The sequence below is a fragment of the Anser anser genome (assembly GCF_964211835.1).
Source record: "Anser anser genome assembly, chromosome: 14".
Classification (NCBI taxonomy): domain Eukaryota; kingdom Metazoa; phylum Chordata; class Aves; order Anseriformes; family Anatidae; genus Anser; species Anser anser.
Window position 1 is genome coordinate 6053045 of NC_139735.1, and position 14514 is coordinate 6067558.

The 14514-nt window shown below is 60.9% G+C and overlaps 2 protein-coding genes across 2 annotated transcripts in view; one reads left to right on the forward strand and one right to left on the reverse strand.

The window, feature by feature from the left end:
- Positions 1–43: 43 nt before the first annotated feature.
- Positions 44–10921, forward strand: SLC6A7 (solute carrier family 6 member 7). The gene is made up of 14 exons (XM_083798704.1): positions 44–214; positions 4065–4245; positions 5035–5166; positions 5739–5973; positions 6462–6600; positions 6885–7019; positions 7189–7292; positions 7774–7898; positions 8180–8292; positions 8379–8510; positions 8867–8966; positions 9088–9188; positions 9383–9550; positions 10216–10921. The coding sequence occupies exons 1-14, from the start codon at positions 182–184 to the stop codon at positions 10426–10428; spliced, it is 1911 nt and encodes a 636-aa protein (XP_083654830.1). The 5' UTR covers positions 44–181; the 3' UTR covers positions 10429–10921.
- A 1784-nt stretch (positions 10922–12705) lies between these two features.
- CAMK2A (calcium/calmodulin dependent protein kinase II alpha) overlaps positions 12706–14514 on the reverse strand; it is a 28309-nt gene continuing 26500 nt past the window's right edge. Inside the window, exon 19 of the transcript XR_014572408.1 lies at positions 12706–12845. The gene's annotated coding sequence lies outside the window, so the exon portion shown is untranslated. The remainder of the gene's footprint in view (positions 12846–14514) is intronic.

Here is a 14514-nt window from a genome sequence, read left to right on the forward strand (position 1 = left end):
CCCGCTGGGCCGTGTCCCCCCGTGCCCCCCGCCTCCATCCGCGGCGCCGGGAGGAGCTCAGCACCCCTCCCTGCCCGCCATCGCTCCCTCTTCTCCCTCCCTGCCTCCGGAGAGGCCGTCTGGTCTGCGGAGCCAGAGAACAAGTGTCGGAGCGGGGAGCGCATAGCAACAGGATTGTGGGATGAAGAAGATTCGGCAGCAGCATCTCCGCAAGGTGAGAGCCGCTCTCGGGGCTCGGGGAGCGCGGGCACCCACGGATGCACGGCTGGGAGGCTCGGCCCTGGCACCCTCACAAAGGGGAAGGACCGGGGGGCACCCCGAGATGGGTGGGGGTCGCTTTGTCAGGACCTGTTGCCCGCTCGGAGGGATGCTTCTCCCACCCCTGCCCTGCCTGCAGGTGCTGCTGGAGGTGATTCACGGCCAGGCTGCCCTTGGGGGGCTGCGGGTGGGTGCTCAGCACCAGCTCCCCGTGGTGCTGCTCCTGGGGATGCTGCTCCTGACAGCCTGGGGCTGCCCGGGCGTGGGGAGGTTGGGGGTGCTCAGGAGGGTTTGGGGTTTCTCCCCCTCCATGGGGTGAGTACACGGGGCTGGGCAGTGCCTCTCCCACCCGCAGCTGGGATCACCTCCTCCTCCGCAGGGTTTAGAGGGGTCAGGGTGGTGCTGGACACTGACCTCCCCTTGTGCCCGTTGTGGGCTGGCAGAGCTAGAAATCCTGCTAGGAACCCTTTTTAAAGCCCAGCTTTCAGGCTTCCCCCACGCCAGGCTCTGCCTCCACTGCTGCTTTGCTCGGTGGGCCCCCATCTGCCCCTGCACCAGGGGCCGAGCCCCTCCTTGTCCCCAGGTCCCGCGTGGGGACACGCTGCCGCTGCTGGTGGGTCCATGCTGCCTGGAGCATCCTGGGCATCCCGAGTGCCACAAGCCCCTTGGGCTCTGCCTTTCCCCTCTTTGCTCTGCCAGCCCAGGCCTGCTGAAGGCAAAGTGAGGAGGACTCCAACCTGTGCCCAGCCTACAGCCGGAAGGACGAAAACCCAGCAGAGTTGTGTCCCTGCCAGGAAATTCCTAGGGTGCTGGGACCAGCACTGGCCTGGTGCAAGCCAGCAGCTGTTTGACGGCCCTGGCAGCCTCAGGCTGCCTACCTGTCCCCAGTGCTGTTTGGAGGCAGCTCTTTCCTCTCCTCTTTCCTACAAATTGCTTATTCAGGTCACTTGGCGACTGCAAGATCCATTAAAAGTTCTCTTCGCCCCTTCAAAAGGTTTTCTGAGACACTTGAAAGGATTCCTCTGCTGCTGGTGATCCTGTTTAACATTTTTTGCAGGAATTCATTTAGTCCCGCAGCGATCAGCTGGAACGAGAAGCAGATGTCTCGAGTTATTTCCCCCATCGGCGGTGCTGCTCAGGGCCCTGCTGCCCCTCACTCCCCAAACCCCCTCTTGCTGACAGCGGGCGGGGGTCTCTCATCCCACCACCACCGGGCACTGCAGGACGCCGTGTCCAACCTGGGCAGGGGCTTCCTGAGCTGACGGAGCTGTTAGCACATCCCCAGGACCCCCGCAGCCCCCTTCTCCCTCTCGCCAGTGTCTGCATCCCACCTGTGAGCCGGGAGTTTCAAGCCTCACCAGACATCTTTAGGGCACATGGAGATTCCTCCTTAACAGAGATCCTTCTCAGGCCCTAAGGATGCCGTGCTTGTTTTTGCATAACAGTATTTCCAGAAGAGCCGAGTGGATGCTTTTTTTAAGCGAGTGCTTGTTTGCTTTGAGGGTTATTTGGTGAGGGTGGGGGACAGGGCAGGAGCCAGGCTTTGGGCTGCCCCGTCCCAGCTGGGAGCAGCACCCGAGCCTCTGCCCCCTGACGGGGTGCTGCGGGGACCGGGGGGCACCCAGTGGGTGTCACCGGAGCTGTGCATGCTCCCCGTGCTCCAGGCATCCCTGCAATGAGTTTGTTTCAGCCTCAGCCATCTGTGGCCACCGACAACAAGGCTTGCTCCCTCTCCTGGCTTGCGCCGTGACCCCGGAGCTGGGGCAAGCAGGGCTAGCACAGCCCCCCAGGGCTCTTCCCACTGCACACACTCAGATTTACTGCACTTCCTAAGCGATTCTGCATCCGAATTAATTTTTTTTTTCTGTGGCTTTTATTTTTGTTCTTAAAGAGATTAACAAGCATCTCTAACTAACCCGAAGTGACTCACGCGTTACAGACGCGCTGTGCTCGCACGGAGCCGCAGGGGAGAAATCTGCCTTCGGGTGGCATCTCTCCCAGCTCGGCGCCGTGGTTCACGCGCAGAACGCTGAGCGAGCCGCGGGCAAAACAGCCCCACGGTGCCAAGTACGAGTTTAGGCAAAATACGACGAAAAACCAACCCGAATCTGGCTGGCTTTCTAGATCCAGCCCTGTGCCAGCCGAGTTTTGTAGGGGTTTCAGTAAATCGGTTTGCGGATAATAATTAACGCGGGGAAATTTCCTCGTGGAAGCCAGCTCTGATCCTCCTCGAGGCTCAAGCGCTTCTTCTCCGCGGTGACCTTTGCTTTGCCGGCTTCCTTGGGAGCATCTCCTGGCGGATGAAGGGGAGCGGTGCCGTGCTGGGGGAGGACGCTGTTGCCAAGGGAGCTGTTGGTCCCCGTCTGTTTGTAGCCGCGAGACGGGAGCGTGGTCTGAAAGATGGCACCGTGGAAAGCGCTAGAGCATCAGAAGGAAAATCCCCGTCAGGACAGAGGCTGAAAGGGAGCACTGAGCCTAAAAAATAGGCCTGAAATCAAGGCACTGCGTGAGGTTTCCACCTGAATCAGCACGGCGTGCAGCTCTCTGTTAGTTGGGACAGAGATGGGCTGGAATCCTTAAATTCCACATTGTGCAATTTATTTTAACTCATGTTAATAGACCAGGTTTTAGGGACGGGGGGGATCTGGCCACCCCTGTCACCCCTCTGCCTGCCTGGCAGGGACCTCGGAGTGAAAGCAGGGCTCAGCAGCTGGCGCGTCCAGGAGGATGCTGCAGGGCCGTTTGTCCATCTCAGACACAGGTCTCTGCAGGTGCTGGGCTAATTAGCAGCACGGCCGCGTTTTGGGGAGTAGCTAAGTCGGAGAGCCCCGTTAAACCGCTGCAGGAGGGCTGCCAGGTGGCAGGGAGGTTTCGTAGCTCCATTATTATATCTGGGTTGTGGTTTCACTTTTCAGCCTGTGTTTCTGAAGCTTTTCCTCTGGCCCTTGCCCTGTGTCGGTGGCATCCAGCAGGGATGGGCGTTTAGGGGCGGCTTCTGCAGCTGGGGTTGGGTTTTGGTGTGAGGCCCGTGCTCGGGCTGAGCATTTCAGGCTGGCTTTGGGAAGTTTCCTGGCTCCTCCTGCCCCTCGAGGGGTCTGCGAGCGGTGCTGGGGGGAGCACGAAGCCATCATCGCCATCGGCAGCTCGGCTCCTGTCTCCATGGGAACCGGCAGCAGCATCCTGCGGGCTGGCCGGAGAGCAGGAGGAGGAGGAGGAGGAGGAGGAGGAGGAGGAGGAGGAAGGCGATGTGCCACCTCGCCCTGTCTCTGTGGCAGGGAGCGCGCTGGGCTCTGCTCCCCAGCCAGCGCTCATCCCCCAGGGGACGGAGGTCTGCGTGCAGGGGGACCCACAGCTCCTGGCTGACCCCTGCAAATCCACGCCCCTGTCCCTCAGCCTCATCCCATGGGCTCACTCCCTAGAGATGTTTGACCTCAGGGACATGGAGACGGCTGCTTTTTCCCACTGGGACCCCAGAAGAATGGGGACGCTCCCAGACAGAAATCCTTCTGCCCTGGCCCTCGTGTCCTTTTGGCAAGGACCCTGGTGTCCTTTTGCTCTATGGAAACTGCACCCAAGGGACCTCCTGGCAGGGGTCAGCCACATGCAGTGACACAGGGACACGACCCTCATCCCACCCGTTTGCTCTTCCCACACGCACAGACCCCAGGGAGCCCTCCCGGGGAGCCCACCCGTGCCGTAGGACCCGCACCTGAGGCAGCCAGAGGGAGGTTTGGGGTTACCCAGCTTTACCTCTTCCCTCCACCCCCGGGTGCCCTCTGCCATGCCCTGCACCCTCTCTCGCCCAGCCGGTGACACCAGAGCTCCTGGTGAGCCCCAGCAGCCAGGACGGGGACCTGGGCTCCGAGTGCCCCGAGGACAGAGGGAACTGGACGGGCCGGCTGGATTTCCTCCTCTCCTGCATCGGGTACTGCGTGGGGCTCGGCAACGTCTGGAGGTTCCCCTACAGGGCTTACACCAATGGAGGAGGTACCGCTCATCCTTCCGGCCGCGTCTCCCCCTCGCTGGGCTGGGCTGGTGGGACGTGTCCCCGAATGGACCCCCCCCTTCCCCACCTCGGGGCTGGGAAGCAGTGCTGGCTGCTGCGTGCCGAAGCAGGGAGGACACCAGGTGTTGCTTCCAGCCACCTCCTCCCGCCCCTAAGCGTGCTGCAGGGCTGTAGGGTCAGCCTGCGCCCAGGTGTGGATGGGGCTCACCTGCAAGTCGCTGCATCGTGGCACGGAGACGTCCCCAGAGCTCCGTGCTGCATGTGAGCGTCCACCAGCTGAGCATCCCCTTTGGTTCTGGTGTCTTCACCTGGTGTCCTGCAGGACCCAAAGGGCCCAGCAAACACTTCCCAGGCACCGAGGGAGGGGAAGGAGCCCTTTGCAATGCAAGAACCCAGCAGCGACAGCACAAAGTGCCTAGATAATTGAACAGTTCCCAGAGCAGCCGCTTGTCACTTGCAATAATAACTGGAGGATTTCACGGCGGTTGTGAAAGATCCAAGGAGGAAAAACTGTCTGTGTGTGGGGGGGAAAGCGAGGCAAGGTGTGATCGCAGCCCCTTCCCCTGCACCAAGGGCAGGTTGCCCTGGGGGTGTGGGGCTGGGGTGGGCGATGGTGCGGGGGGCTGCGTGCTGCCCCTTGCTGCCCCGTTAATATTCCTCCTGAGGAAGGCAGTGGGAGGTTGTGGCGAGAACATTTTCCTTCCAATGATGGGCTTTAGGTGTTGGCCCTGCGTTAATTTTAGGGCTGTTTTTTTTTTCGCTTCTCGCAGGAGCTTTCCTGGTTCCTTACTTCATCATGCTGGCCATCTGCGGGATCCCCATCTTCTTCATGGAGCTGTCGCTCGGGCAGTTCTCCAGCCTGGGGCCACTCGCTGTCTGGAAGATAAGCCCTCTCTTTAAAGGTGCGTGAGCGAAACCCAGAGCCTCTGCCGTGCTCCTACACGAGCTGCTCGATGAGGACGTGGACCAGCAGTGTCGTTCCCCAAATCCTCAAAGCTCCCGTTAGCATCAGAGGTTAAATCCTGGGGGAAGGTGGAGCAGGCTGGACTTCTGGGTTGGTCATTGCAGTAGGTGCCAGTTATGTGTAAGATCTTCCAGTCTGCAGAGGCTCTGGATATGATGAGCAGCTCTAGAAATTATATGAGAGCAATTAAACCAGACAGTGTGCAAAATACAGCATCGAAGCTAAGCAGTGGCTGTTAAACACAAAGGTAAGAGTAAAACGTTCAAAAAAAAAGGTCAGCTCCAATATTTTTACTCCCAACACAGAGCTGGAGTAAAACCCTGTGTATAACACAAGGGGTCATCAATTCGTGTGCATTCAGGGGCATTCAGGGGTTCCCCCAGGAGGGGAAAGCCTGGCCTGGAGCTGGTTAACCACCGGGCTGCTGAAACCCAGCGTGTGCCCCTGGTCATGGAAGTGCTCCGACGCGGAGAGACGGCTCACTCCTTCTTTACCCTCTCCTTCCTCCAGGCGTTGGCATGGGCACGATCCTCATCGTCTCCCTGGTGGCCATTTACTACAATATGATCATTGCTTACGTTCTCTTCTACCTCTTTGCATCCCTCACAAGCGACTTGCCCTGGCAGCACTGCGGCAACTGGTGGAACACCGACCTGTGCCTGGACCACCACGTCATCAAGGCGGGGAACGCCACCTTCCCCGTCAACACCTCCAACACCGTCAGCCCCAGCGAGGAGTACTGGAGGTACAGAGCCTGACCCCATGTGGGGACGGGGTGGGCATCCCTCCGGGGACAGCATGGGGACAGGGTGGGGGCGAAGGGGCTGTGCTGAGCATCTCGTGGGCACCCACACTTGTGGGTGCAGCGATGGGGTCCCTCTGTCATCGTTCGGTGATATCCCAGCTTAATCATCAGGATCACGTCTCTGGCATGCGGGGGTTGTCTGTGATCTAGCGCTGCTCTGCTGGCCTGGAGGTGTGCTAGAAGGAAATGCATCCCGTGGTCAGACTGGCTGGGATTTGCTCTCAACCAGTTTTCCCCTCCGGGCTGTTCAGCACATGGAGGAGAAGTCCTGCTGAGTGCTCCCCTTCTCCCTGGCATGTCGCTGCCAGCTCCTTGTTGCTCTCTCACTGCTGATGTTGCTGGCATGGCCATTGTTTGCAGCAGAGGGGGTCTCTGGCAGTCGGTGGGGGTGCCGTGGCCGCTCACCAGCGGCTCTCCTTTCGCCCTAGCCGCTATGTTCTGCACATCCAAGGGAGCTCCGGGATCGGGGATCCCGGGAGGATCCGCTGGAACCTGTGTCTGTGCCTGCTCCTTTCGTGGACCATCGTGTACCTGTGCATCTTAAAGGGAGTCAAGTCCTCCGGCAAGGTAAGGGCTGGCTGGTCCCTTTGGGGATCTACAGCGATGCCCACCTGCGTCTGCATCTCCCTGTGCACCTGGGGGAGTGAGACCCGTGAGCGACGCTAGCAGGACACAGCCTGCTTTGGGCATGGGTTGCACACCCAGACACTGGTGCTGCTGGCCCTGCCGCACCCCGAGGACCCCGGCACTGCAGAGGGGTGCTGGGGCGTCCCGTCCCGGGATGGGGTCACAGGGGATGAGGTGTGCTGCGTGCTGCCCCCAGCTCCCCAGCTGCCTCTGCGCTCCCGCAGGTCGTGTACTTCACCGCCACCTTCCCGTACCTCATCCTGGTGATGCTGCTCATTCGTGGCGTGACGCTGGAGGGGGCCTGGAAGGGGATCCGCTTTTACCTCACGCCCCAGTTTGACCACTTGCTGTCTTCCAAGGTGAGCAGGATTTTGTGCAGTTTGCCCAAGACACAGAGCCAAACCTGCCACCTCCGGCATGCAGCAGAGGCAGGTCCCTCACTCGGGTGGCTTTTCTGCTACCCGCTGACCAAAGTCCTCAGGGGGCTTCCCAAACCCTGCTCTGCTCAGCTCTGTTTCCCCCCCCCAGGTGTGGATTGAGGCAGCCCTGCAGATTTTCTACTCCCTTGGGGTAGGCTTTGGGGGCCTGCTCACCTTCGCCTCGTACAACACCTTCCATCAGAACATCTACAGGTGGGAGCCAGATACCCTCTGCTAAAAATCGTGGGTGGGGAGCCTCGAAAGCCTTGGCTGGTGGGTTTAAGGGGAGGGTTCAAGGGGAGCAGAAGCTGCACAGGGTCATGCTGCAGCGCTCCTTGCCTGAGCACCTGGCAGACACCGGGCAGCTCACCCAGGCTGCGGGGGGATGAGAGGTGGAAGAAAAATCTCCTAAACATCAAGACTCAGCACCTGGTGCGGGAGTTTTGGGCTGCGGGTGCTGGTGGCTGGGGGCGCGTGAGGCTGCAGCTCTGCCTGCTGGTCCTGTCCCCTGCGCCACTGGCAGAGAGGGGACCTTGGGTGCTGGGCTGGTCTCCTCCCCTGGGGAAAGCAAGCCTGGTAGGAGCCCCACGACGCGACCCATGTCATTAGACACAGGTCCTGCTTCCCTGGGAAGTACCACCCCGGTGTGGGCTGGGATGGGGCAGGTTCAGAGCATCTGCTTTCTCCTCCCTAGGGACACCTTCATAGTCACCCTGGGCAACGCCATCACCAGCATCCTGGCGGGGTTTGCCATCTTCTCCGTTTTGGGATACATGTCCCAGGAGCTCGGGGTCCCTGTCAACCAAGTGGCCAAAGCAGGTGAGGCCGAAGAAGAGCCTTCCTCCCTCACCCTCTGCCTGGGGCAGCCGGGGCTGGGAAGGGGAGGTGCGGGGCAGCTCCTCCATTTCCATCTCCATCTTCCCTGGCACCTCCAGCTGCCAGAGCAAAGACCTGGGATGGGAAACTCCTTCTCTGCCTGCATTTCCCTCCTGGGCTGCCTTCCTGGAGAAGCCGCAGGCTCCCAGTGCCCTGCCATGCCTGGGGTTTTGGGTTGGTTCCTGACAAACCCATTTCACCCTGCTGCCCTTTGCCTCCCCTAGGTCCTGGGCTGGCTTTTGTGGTGTACCCCCAGGCCATGACGATGCTCCCTCTGTCTCCGTTCTGGTCCTTCCTCTTCTTCTTCATGCTGCTAACCTTGGGCCTGGACAGCCAGGTGAGAGCAGAGCCCGCCGAGCCAGCGGTGGCACCAGGCAGCCCTGGGGGGGGGGCTCAGGGGACCCTCTTGTCCTTTCCGCGCAGTTTGCCTTCATGGAGACCATCGTGACGGCAGTGACAGACGAATTTCCCTACTACCTGCGGCCAAAGAAAGCTTCTTTCTCGGCTGTCATCTGCATTGCCCTCTTCCTGATGGGGCTGATCCTCACCACAGAGGTGAGGTGTGTGGATGGGTACATCGGGGACTAACAAGGGGCTCATTTTAGGGAATGCTTAGGGCAGCAGCCAAGTTTGCAGAGACACAGGTGTTGACACTAGCTAATAAGGTGGGAGAGAGATGACTGGTGAGCCTGGGCTCCCTGGGGATGTGAGGTCCCCCGGAGGGTAGCACAGCACAATTCTTGCCCCTGCACCAACCCCAGAAGAGGAGTGGTGTCTCCTGAGGGTACCTGATTGCTGTATTCCCCAGTGCCCACGGGGGGCACAGCAGACAGGTGCCCCACAACAGGAGGATGTGGGTTTATGGGGACGCTGGTCCTGGTGATGCCAGCCACCAGTGCTTTGTTCCACAGGGCGGGATGTACTGGCTGGTCCTACTGGATGACTACAGCGCTGGCTTTGGGCTCATGGTGGTGGTGATCGCTACCTGCCTGGTGGTGACACGTGTCTATGGTACGGGGTCTGTCCCCAGGGGGGCACGGGGAACGGCGGGCTGTCTGCCAGCCTGCTGCAGGCACCTGGCTTTGGGGCAGAGACAGCAGCCGCTGAGCCCTTGTCCCTCTCCTTCCCCCAGGCATAAAGAGGTTCTGCCGAGACATCCACATGATGCTGGGCTTCAAACCAGGGCCCTACTTCAGGGCGTGCTGGATGGTCCTGTCCCCGGCCACAATGATGGTAACCGCTGGGCTCGTGGTGCTGGATGGTGCCAGCATCCCCGGGTGACCTCCCCTTGTGCCAGGTCGCTCTGCTGGCCTCTCCTGCTGGCCTCCACCTGGCCCGGGGACCATCCTGCTCCTGCTGGGAGGTCTCCACGGGTTTGAGACCTCCCGAGGGCTCCGGGCTGACTTTGCCTCCCTGCCGCCCTGCAGGCGCTGCTGGTGTACAACATCATCAAGTACCAGCCCTCCGAGTACGGCGCCTACCGCTTCCCCGCCTGGGCCGAGGCCTTGGGCATCCTCATGGGGCTCTTCTCCTGCCTGATGATTCCCGCGGGCATGCTGGTGGCCGTGCTCCGAGAAGAAGGGACGCTGTGGGAGGTAGGAGACCCCGAAGCACCCCGGAAATGTGCGGGGGTGATCCCGAGCCCCTGCCTAGCCTGGGGTCTCTGGCGGTTTGCTGCCTGTGGGGTGCAAAGCATGGGGTTGCTTGTGTGGGGTGGGCACGGGCATGAGGGACTTTGTTTTGGAGGAGCAAAGGGAGAGCAAGGAGGCAGCAGTATGGGGGGCACCCCAGGCACCTTGGGGGGTGTTCCTCTGCTGAAAGATTTTATCCAGGGATGGGCTGTGGAGCTGCTGGCTGCTTGCAGCCTTCCCAGCTCAGCTTTGCTTCGCTGCTCTCCCCGGGCTGCTCCCTGCAGTGCCGCAGAGCTTGCTGCCCTCCCCAGGCTGCAGCCCTCCCAGGCAGGAGCCGGGGCACGGTGACACGGCCAGGAGCCACCTAGCTGGATGCTGTCCCCTCACCTAGGGGGCTCTAACCCCACATCACGGGGCTGATAACCCCCAGCCCCTACAAGCCCTCCACACCACCCCCACAGACCAGAACACCTCCCCAAACCACGGCAGGGCACTGATACTGAGCTGCCTTCCCCAAAAAACCCCATCCCACCCGCACCGGGCGCTCTGCCCATCCCCTGGGAGGGATGGAGGTGACAGCGGGGAGCACGGTGGCGTGAGCCCTGCTCCCTCTGCCCGTCCCCTCGCAGCGCTTCCAGCAAGCCAGCCGCCCCGCCATGGACTGGGGCCCGTCGCTGGAGGAGAACCGCACCGGCGCCTACGTGGCCAGCCTGGCCGGCAGCCAGTCCCCCAAGCCGCTGATGGTCCACATGCGCAAGTACGGGGGCATCACCAGCTACGAGAACACGGCCGTCGAGGTGGACCGGGAGATCGAGGAGGAGGAGGAGGAGTCCATGATGTGAGGGGACTCCCCGCGGGATGCGGGGCTCGCCCCCCCGCTTTGCACTGGTTGCACTTCGGCACTTCAGGCCGGCTCGGGGCAGCGGGGGGCTTTGGGGAGCTGCTGCCCCTGTTGGCCCCCCCGCCACCACCCCGGCCACCCCAAGGTGTTAGTGTCAGTGTCGCGAGCTGTGTAACGAGTCCGTGCGTTCGTGTGATGGTATCCGTGCAAGCGGCCAGGCTGCCCCGACGCCCCCAGCCCCACCGCGGGCTCCTGCCCGGCGCCTGGGTGCAGGGATGCTGGATGCAGGGGCAGCAGCCCGCTGAGTTTGTCCGTGCTCTGCTAACTCGTATTTAACTCCAGTACCCCATGAACTAAGGTGTAGGAAAGGATTTTAGTATCCTCCATGCCCTGAGGAAGGCGTGTGTCTGTGCGCTCAGAGGTACTCCAGCAAAACTGGGGCGCATCGGTGTCCTGCTGTTGAAACCTGACCTAATAAATGAGCAGTCAAAAAAGAGTAAGAACCGAAAAAATGCTTCGCAAACAAATGGGCTGGGGATATTCTGAGCTTGGGGCGGCAGGGCTGGGGCAAGCTGAAGGATGGGAAGAGGCTGAGTGACCCCTTCCCTACAGACACAGGAGATCATGGACAGGTCTCAGCTGACCCCAGTGCCAAAGGAGGACCCATGTCCATCCATAGGGGGTATCCAAGGGCTGTCCCCAGCCCTGGGTGCTGCTCGGGGCAGGGGGAAGCTGCTGTAGCTCCTCTGCTGCCCAGGGGAAGGTGAAGGGCTAGGTTTTGTTGCCCAGGTGGGATTTTGGGGTAGCTGCTGGTCTGAAGGGTGCTGGAGAGCTCGGGAGTGCTCAGCCCTGATGCTGCCAGTCCCCATCACCCTGCTGCTGTGTGCGCCTTCCCCGTGTGCCATCAATTCTCCATTAAAAAGCAGTGTGTGACACAGCCTGTGCGTTATTTGGGGGCAGGAGGCGGGCACAGTGCACGTGCTGCCTCCCCCAGGGTGCCTCCTGCCAGGGAGAGGAGCTCACACGGGAGCAGGGAGGGCACAACCAGGGGGGCTGCCAGGCATGGGGGGCACAGACCCCCAGGGCTTTGTCCTGCACGTCGCCATCCTGGGCAGGTAAGAGCCAAAACCCAGGATAAACAGAAAAAAAAAAGGGGGGGGGGATTCTGCTGGGATTATGCCCTGATGCTCTGGGTTACTAACTCCGGGAGGAACCCTGGCACGAGGCTTCTCCAGCAGGGCTGTGTCACCATGTCACCCACGCAGAGCCACCCACATCCCCATGCTGGGGATGCTGAGCACACCCCGGAGCCCCTCCTGGCTGGTTCTGATCCTATTTTTCCCCCTCGGATCCCTTCTCTGGGCCTGGGGAGCTCTGGCAGCGCGACCGTGCCGCAAAGCACCTCCGCTAGTCCCCGGGTTAATGATTAGAGGCCGGCCATAAAAGCATCGCCGAAGGAAAGTTCAGGCTGTGGCGGCTGGGGAGTGGGGAGGGCCTGCCATAAACATTTATGGCCCCAATGAATCCCTCGCTCTAACCTTGACACTATTTACAGAGCGGGAGGCCTCGGCAGGTCACGGTGCTGTCCAGCCATCGCCGTGGGTGCTGCATGCGGAGCCCGGGCTGGGGGGCACGGGTGGGGGGTCTGCAGGGTGTGATGGAGCAGGGGACGGGTGTTTCGTGGTGTCACAACGTGCCGCAGGCACCAGATGAGGCTGACACCCTCACACAGTATGGATATGGAGGCTCCTTGAGCTGAGCACCCTGCTCTGGCCTCTGCACGGCTCCAGCCTGGTTTCCTTCCCCCTGTGGTGTCCCCACTCCCCAAATCACCCCTGCGAGCCCCTCCGCCGGCCTCCCCCTTGGTGGCCACCCCCGGACGGAGGCACAGCGGGAAGGATTGGGGCAGGGACACCTCCCCTGGCCCACACGGGACCCTCTCGTGCCCCGGGGGGGTGGCAGGGAGCCCCCTGCCCTCTGCCCTGCCCTCCCTCTGCGGGCAGCGGAGGCCGCGTCCTCCGCAGCGGCCTTGTGCTGACACCTCGCGGGGCCGCGGCACCACTGCAGGCTGCAGGGCCGTGCCGAGCCGTGCCGAGCCGTGCCAACAAGCCGTGCCGAGCCGTGTCCTGGCAGCAGGGATGTTCCGGCTGCCTTCAGCCTCCACCCGAGGCTTGCTCCGGGCCTCGAGGCCTTCTAGGCCGGCAGCGCTGCCCCGGAGGGAGGCTGCGGGGCCAGGCGGGGCCGGGGCACTGCAGTGAGGGAGAACCACCCGTTTCCATGCTCAGAAGTCGTTAGCTATTTATTGCACTTGAACACCAAGAATAAAACCGACGATCGCCCTTCCCTCCCGCACCCGGCTGCCCCCCTCCTCCCCGCCGCCCTCCCCGCCTCCAGCATCCGAGCGGAGCAGTGAGCCTCCTGTTCACAGCCGCAGGTGCCGAAAAGAAAGGAAAAGGAAACAAAAAAAAACCCATCCCCACCCCGACACCGGCCCGCTGAACCCGACACACGCCGCTTGACGGATCGAGGGCGCTTGCAAAAAGACGAAGGCTTCAGCTGCAGCCACACGGCCCCCCAGGCACGAGGGGACGGGCGGCTGCACCTCCCCGGGGCCTGGGGTTTGTTACTTGACAAAGCCTGGTATACTCTGAATTATAATATATTATTATTATTTTTTGCAATCATCTTAAATAAATATTTCCATAGAGAATTCCTGTATGTATATTTATATTATATATATATTATATAAGAGAGACAGATCTCGTTTTTCTTTTTTTTCTTGAACCACTGTTAACATTTTCCCTGCTCGTCCAAAAAATGTTACAAAAGCCCTAAAATTGTGCAACAGTTAGAAAAAAGGGACAACAACCCAAAGAAGGAAGGAGCCGCTCCGTATAGCCCCCTCCACGCCCCCTCTCCCGCTCCCTGTCATCCCGCAGGAGGGAAGGACGCAGCCGAGGGGCAGGGAGCTGCTGGGTGGCCTCTGGGGGCAAGTGACACCGGGGCCACCGTCCCCTCCTCTGATGTGCCCATGGTCTGCCCAAGTCTGGGTTTCCCGGTGTGGTGTGGAGGGGCTGGGACCTGCACCTTTGGGAATGGAGAGTGGCAAAGTTTGGGAGCATGATGCTCGCCCCAAAAGAGCTCTGCAGGCCATGAGACGTCCCACGGTGGCCATAAAGGGTTAGCCCAGCTCCTGCGGTGGTCAGAGGAGATGGTTATGGGGTTTTCTGCTTGGTCCATGGGGCTCTCAGACATGACCCTGCTGTTGGCTGGTCCTCCAGGGGAGGCGAGTGCAGCCAGCTCCAACCTGTGGGTCTCCATAGGGTCAGGAATTCATGGGGGCAAAGGGAGAGGAGGCAGGTTTGGGGTCTGGTGGATGGAGCATTTATTTGGGAAGGGGGAAGACAGCTCTGTGCCTGGCTCCACAGAGTGCTTGCTCACCTCCAGCAAAGAGCAGAGGCCCTGGAGCGGCCTCTCTCCTTCCAGCAAGACCTGAGAAATGAAGACGCTGCAGCTGGGCCTGGCGGTCAGGAAGGGAAAAGGGGCAGCTCCCAACCCTACCCACGGCTCTGGGAGCCTGAGACCGCCGTGGCAAGCACTCACACTGATAAATCCTATGGCCTGTGAGACAGCAGAGATGATTGTTTTGGAGGACTTCTGAATTTAGGTTGCCCCAGCTGGCCAGGCCCATCAGGCCGTGTGTACGAGGGAGATAACGGTGCCGCAGCACGACCTTCATCCTTGAGGACGGTGGGGACAGGAGGCCCGTGGTGGTGAACTCCATCTCAGGAAGGCAGCCTCATCCTATTGCTTATCGGGAACATCCCCTGGTCCTTGTCATTGCCCGGTGGCAGAGCAGTGGTGGGGCTGCTGGGGTGGCACGAGGGAGCGAGGCTGGCGCCGGGGATGGTGCCAGCAGCAGCTGCAGCTGCAGCAGCCCTCGCTCAGTTGATGAATATTTAATTATTTTATTATTTTTTTTTCGGTTTTCCTGCAAGTTCTGGCAAAATCAGGAAATGCAAAGGAAGACAGACAGGAGGTGTTTCACCGTGGCTACTAAAAGAAAGGGGGGGGGTGGTTTATCAGT

Excerpts from the sequence above, each read along its gene's own strand:
- SLC6A7 (XM_083798704.1), top strand. The coding sequence starts at position 182 with ATGAAGAAGATTCGGCAGCAGCATCTCCGCAAG. Across the intron at positions 5,167-5,738 it reads GATAAGCCCTCTCTTTAAAG|GCGTTGGCATGGGCACGATC; the intron begins GTGCGTGAGCGA and ends TCCTTCCTCCAG. Across the intron at positions 6,601-6,884 it reads GAGTCAAGTCCTCCGGCAAG|GTCGTGTACTTCACCGCCAC; the intron begins GTAAGGGCTGGC and ends GCGCTCCCGCAG.